This window comes from Sinocyclocheilus anshuiensis, unplaced genomic scaffold (genome assembly GCF_001515605.1).
Source record: "Sinocyclocheilus anshuiensis isolate Anshui unplaced genomic scaffold, SAMN03320099.WGS_v1.1 scaffold87, whole genome shotgun sequence".
Taxonomy (NCBI): Eukaryota; Metazoa; Chordata; class Actinopteri; order Cypriniformes; family Cyprinidae; genus Sinocyclocheilus; species Sinocyclocheilus anshuiensis.
Window position 1 is genome coordinate 2,242,228 of NW_015549609.1, and position 3,871 is coordinate 2,246,098.

Here is a 3,871-nt window from a genome sequence, read left to right on the forward strand (position 1 = left end):
ATGTTCACGAAATCTGTGGATCATAAATACTTTAAAATTAAAATTGACAGAAAACATTCAGAAGGCCATAAACCTTAGTGTTTATAGCACTGCCATTTGCCAGTTTATCTGTATGATTTTATCTGTACTAGATTTATCACTTTGTAGATTGCAAAGTGCTTTATTACCTTACAATGGACATACCGACCAGACGTTTAAGTCATTCTATAATGATTCATAAGGTGATATCAGAAAAGTTAATTATTTCTCTGTTTACAAACAGATTATGCTGGAATTGTTGACAGTTTTTATATCAGTTTAAAGAGACTGAATTTGTCAGTACATATATCAGCTGACTATAATTAGTTAACTAAAGACCTGTGATTTAAACAAACAAGCAAATACATAAATAAAAGTACTTATGCATGAAAGTAAATCGAAAGAAAGATTATCGCAGAACAGCGCCTTTTAGTGCATAAATGAGTGCTAGATTATAAGCAAACAAAACAGGAAAAAAATACAATACCCAGGCATTCACAGCTAAAAGCATTTTGTGACTACATATTAATCATGGTGAATTCAGGATTGGGCAGTTCAGCCCCGACAAAAACGGTGCAAAACGTTTTTTAAATGGAAACGGTGGTGTGTTGAACACCACTGTTGTATTGCAATCTTCATCTTGTCTTAGATCGTTCGCTCTGCGAGTAGAATCAAGAAACGATGCATTTGTATGGATTAAAAACGCAATAACACGTTATTAAGCATTCTGGGACCAGTGTTGGGGAAAGTTACTTTTAAAAGTAATGCATTACAATATTGCGTTACTCCATAAAAAAGTAACTAAAGAAGAAGAAGAAGAATTTCGATTTTGTCAGGGTGTAATTCTCCCTCCTGTCCGCTGGGCGCTCGTGTGCGTCGATCTGCAGCAGCGTCACTGTGGAAAACACGCGAAGCAGAAGCGGAACAAGCGGCGCAGCGTACATCAAACTGGCGTGCAGACAACATAAACACAGTTTTTGTCTTCAAAAATTCAGCTTTTTTTGAGTAAAAATGCCGGACTTAGCGGTAGAAAGGGTCGTCGTTCATCCCTTGGTGCTACTGAGTGTCGTGGACCATTTTAACAGGTAAATCTGAGTGTTGTGATGGTGCTGTAGTAAAACTGTTAACTCACTGTCATTAGCTACAAGCTAAAGGCTAACTGGATACTATTACGGAAAGGAACAATTTCCTAATTGAAATATAGGTATATCAAGGTGTTGCATATCGACTTAGCGTTATAACATTTAAAGTTTATGTTATACAATTTTGTAGAAGCACAGAAATCTGACTAGCTGCAAGTCAGTTATGCCTAGTAACATGCACAGTTCGAGCTGTTCGCTTTTGGACAAGATGACAATTCAAGAATTTAATCAATTATAATTTCGTTTTCTTTATATTCCCTTTAAATTTCTTATCTTTAATCCTGTTCTTGATGCTGAAGCTACTGTGATACTTAGCTTGCTGTATGAGATACACTAACGTTACCGCTCAAAAGTTTGGGATCAGTAAGACTTGTAATGTTTTTTAAAGAAGTCTCTTCTGCTCATCAAGGCTGCATTTATTTGATAAAAAATACAGAAAAAAACTGTAATCTTGCAAAATGTTATTACAATATAAAACAATGGTTTCTATTTTAATATCCTTTAAAATATAATTTATTTCTGTGATGCAAAGCTGAATTTCCATCATCATTACTCCAGTATAAAGTGTCACATGATCCTCAAGAAATCATTCTAATATGCAGATTTATTATTAGAGTTATCAATGTTGGCGACAGTTGTGTTGCCAAATATTTTTATGGAAACTGGTACTTTTTTCAGGATTCTTTGATGAATAAAAAGTTAAAAAGAACAGCATTTATTCAAAATATAAATCTTTTCTAACAATATAAATCGTCAAAAAAAGAAAGAATAAAAATGTACTGACCCCAGACTTTTGAACGGTAGTGTATATTGTTAGAAAAGATTTGTTATTTTAAATAAATGCTCTTCTTTTTAAATGTTTATTCATCAAATAATCCTGAAAAAAGTATCGCCGTTTCCAAAAAAATATTAAGCAGCACAATAGTTTCCAGCACTGATAATAAATCAGCATATTAGAATGATTTCTGAAGATCATGTGACACTGAAGACTGGAGGAATGATGCTGAAAATTCAGCTTTGCATCACGGGAATAAATTAAATTTTAATGTATATTAAAATAGAAAAACGTTATTTTACATCATAATGCTATTTCACAATATTCATTTTTTTCATGTATTTTTGATCAAATAAATGCAGTCTTGATGAGCCTAAGAAACTCCTGTAAAAAACATTAAAAATCGTTCTGATCCCAAACATTTTTTTTCCGGTAGTGTATATACACGCATTTATTATTACATATGTCAAATTATTACATGCATAGCTTTCTGAACAGACACTTTCAGACGAGGTTCAAGTGTAATACATTATCTGACACCGCTTATATATTCAAAGAACCATACATTTGAAGAAACTTTGAAAAACATTGTTATATTTGTCTCTGTGTTATTTGCAAACCTTGTCTTTGTTTTCGTAGGATTGGTAAGGTTGGCACTCAGAAGCGAGTTGTGGGTGTTCTGCTAGGTTCGTGGCATAAGAAAGTGCTTGATGTGTCCAACAGCTTTGCTGGTATGTTTGCACACCTTGGTGCAAAATGCTCTTCTTTCCTGTTGAAATATAGTTTAAGTAATATTTTAATTGTGTGGCAGTGCCTTTTGATGAGGATGACAAAGATGATTCGGTTTGGTTCCTGGACCACGACTACCTGGAGAATATGTACGGCATGTTCAAGAAAGTCAATGGTAAGATTGCTTTACTATGCACATGTAAAGAATCAATGTCATACATATGCTTTATTGAATCTGTCATGAGCTTATGTCCAAGCTCTAACAAGAGTCATGGTTTTATTTATTTCAATTCTAGCAAGGGAGCGAATAGTTGGGTGGTATCACACGGGCCCAAAGCTGCATAAAAATGATATTGCCATAAATGAACTCATGAAACAGTACTGCTCTAATTCGGTATGTAATACTGTTTGTTTTACACATTTTTTTCAGTTTATTTTACACAATATGTACCAGGGTGCAAGCAAGTCATGTTTTATCCTAAATCCCATGTACTTCCCAAAGGTTTTAGTCATTATTGATGTGAAACCCAAGGACCTGGGGTTGCCAACTGAAGCTTACATCTCAGTGGAGGAAGTGCATGATGTGAGTTCTTTTTGAAGTAGTATATTAATATATTTCATTCCTCAAATGCTAATTGTTGACATTTATTCTTCGCTGAAGGATGGAACTCCCACATCTAAGACGTTTGAACACGTGACCAGCGAGATTGGAGCAGAAGAGGCAGAGGAAGTTGGTGTGGAGCATTTGTTGCGGTAAGATGGGGATGAAAACATGTACATTACTGATTATTTGATTCATTTTAGATGTATTATAATTAGGGCTGTCAAAATAACCTGTTAACCCTCAAAGACCAAGACAGCCGCCCGTGGCTAAAAATAACTATTGTTCTTAAATGTTTAATAACTTTTGATCTGCTAATCCAATCTTAATGCTTTAAAAAGTGGAATGCTCCGCTTTTCTGAGATATCTCATTCGTCTTATTTGGATATTCAGAGGCTCCATAGTAGTGCTGGGCGGTATGACCAAAAATTTATGTCACTGTATTTTTTTAAATTATACCGGTTTCACGGTTCATGACGGTATTTTTTTTTTTCATGCATGACCGGGTGCTAACCATATTTCCTACTGATTGAGAGAGGAAATACTGCCATTTTACTGTCATGATGAGTGAATATTGTCAAAAAATACCACACTAAATAGTGACTA

At 34.5% G+C, this 3,871-nt stretch overlaps 1 protein-coding gene across 1 annotated transcript in view; it reads left to right on the forward strand.

The window, feature by feature from the left end:
* Nucleotides 1–883: 883 nt before the first annotated feature.
* The window catches only part of LOC107659147 (26S proteasome non-ATPase regulatory subunit 7), a 6,804-nt gene continuing 3,816 nt past the window's right edge, over nucleotides 884–3,871 (forward strand). The window contains exons 1-6 of the mRNA XM_016447985.1: nucleotides 884–1,103; nucleotides 2,575–2,666; nucleotides 2,747–2,839; nucleotides 2,961–3,058; nucleotides 3,167–3,247; nucleotides 3,326–3,417. Coding sequence (XP_016303471.1) covers nucleotides 1,030–1,103; nucleotides 2,575–2,666; nucleotides 2,747–2,839; nucleotides 2,961–3,058; nucleotides 3,167–3,247; nucleotides 3,326–3,417 — 530 coding nt within the window. The 5' untranslated portion in view covers nucleotides 884–1,029. The remainder of the gene's footprint in view (nucleotides 1,104–2,574; nucleotides 2,667–2,746; nucleotides 2,840–2,960; nucleotides 3,059–3,166; nucleotides 3,248–3,325; nucleotides 3,418–3,871) is intronic.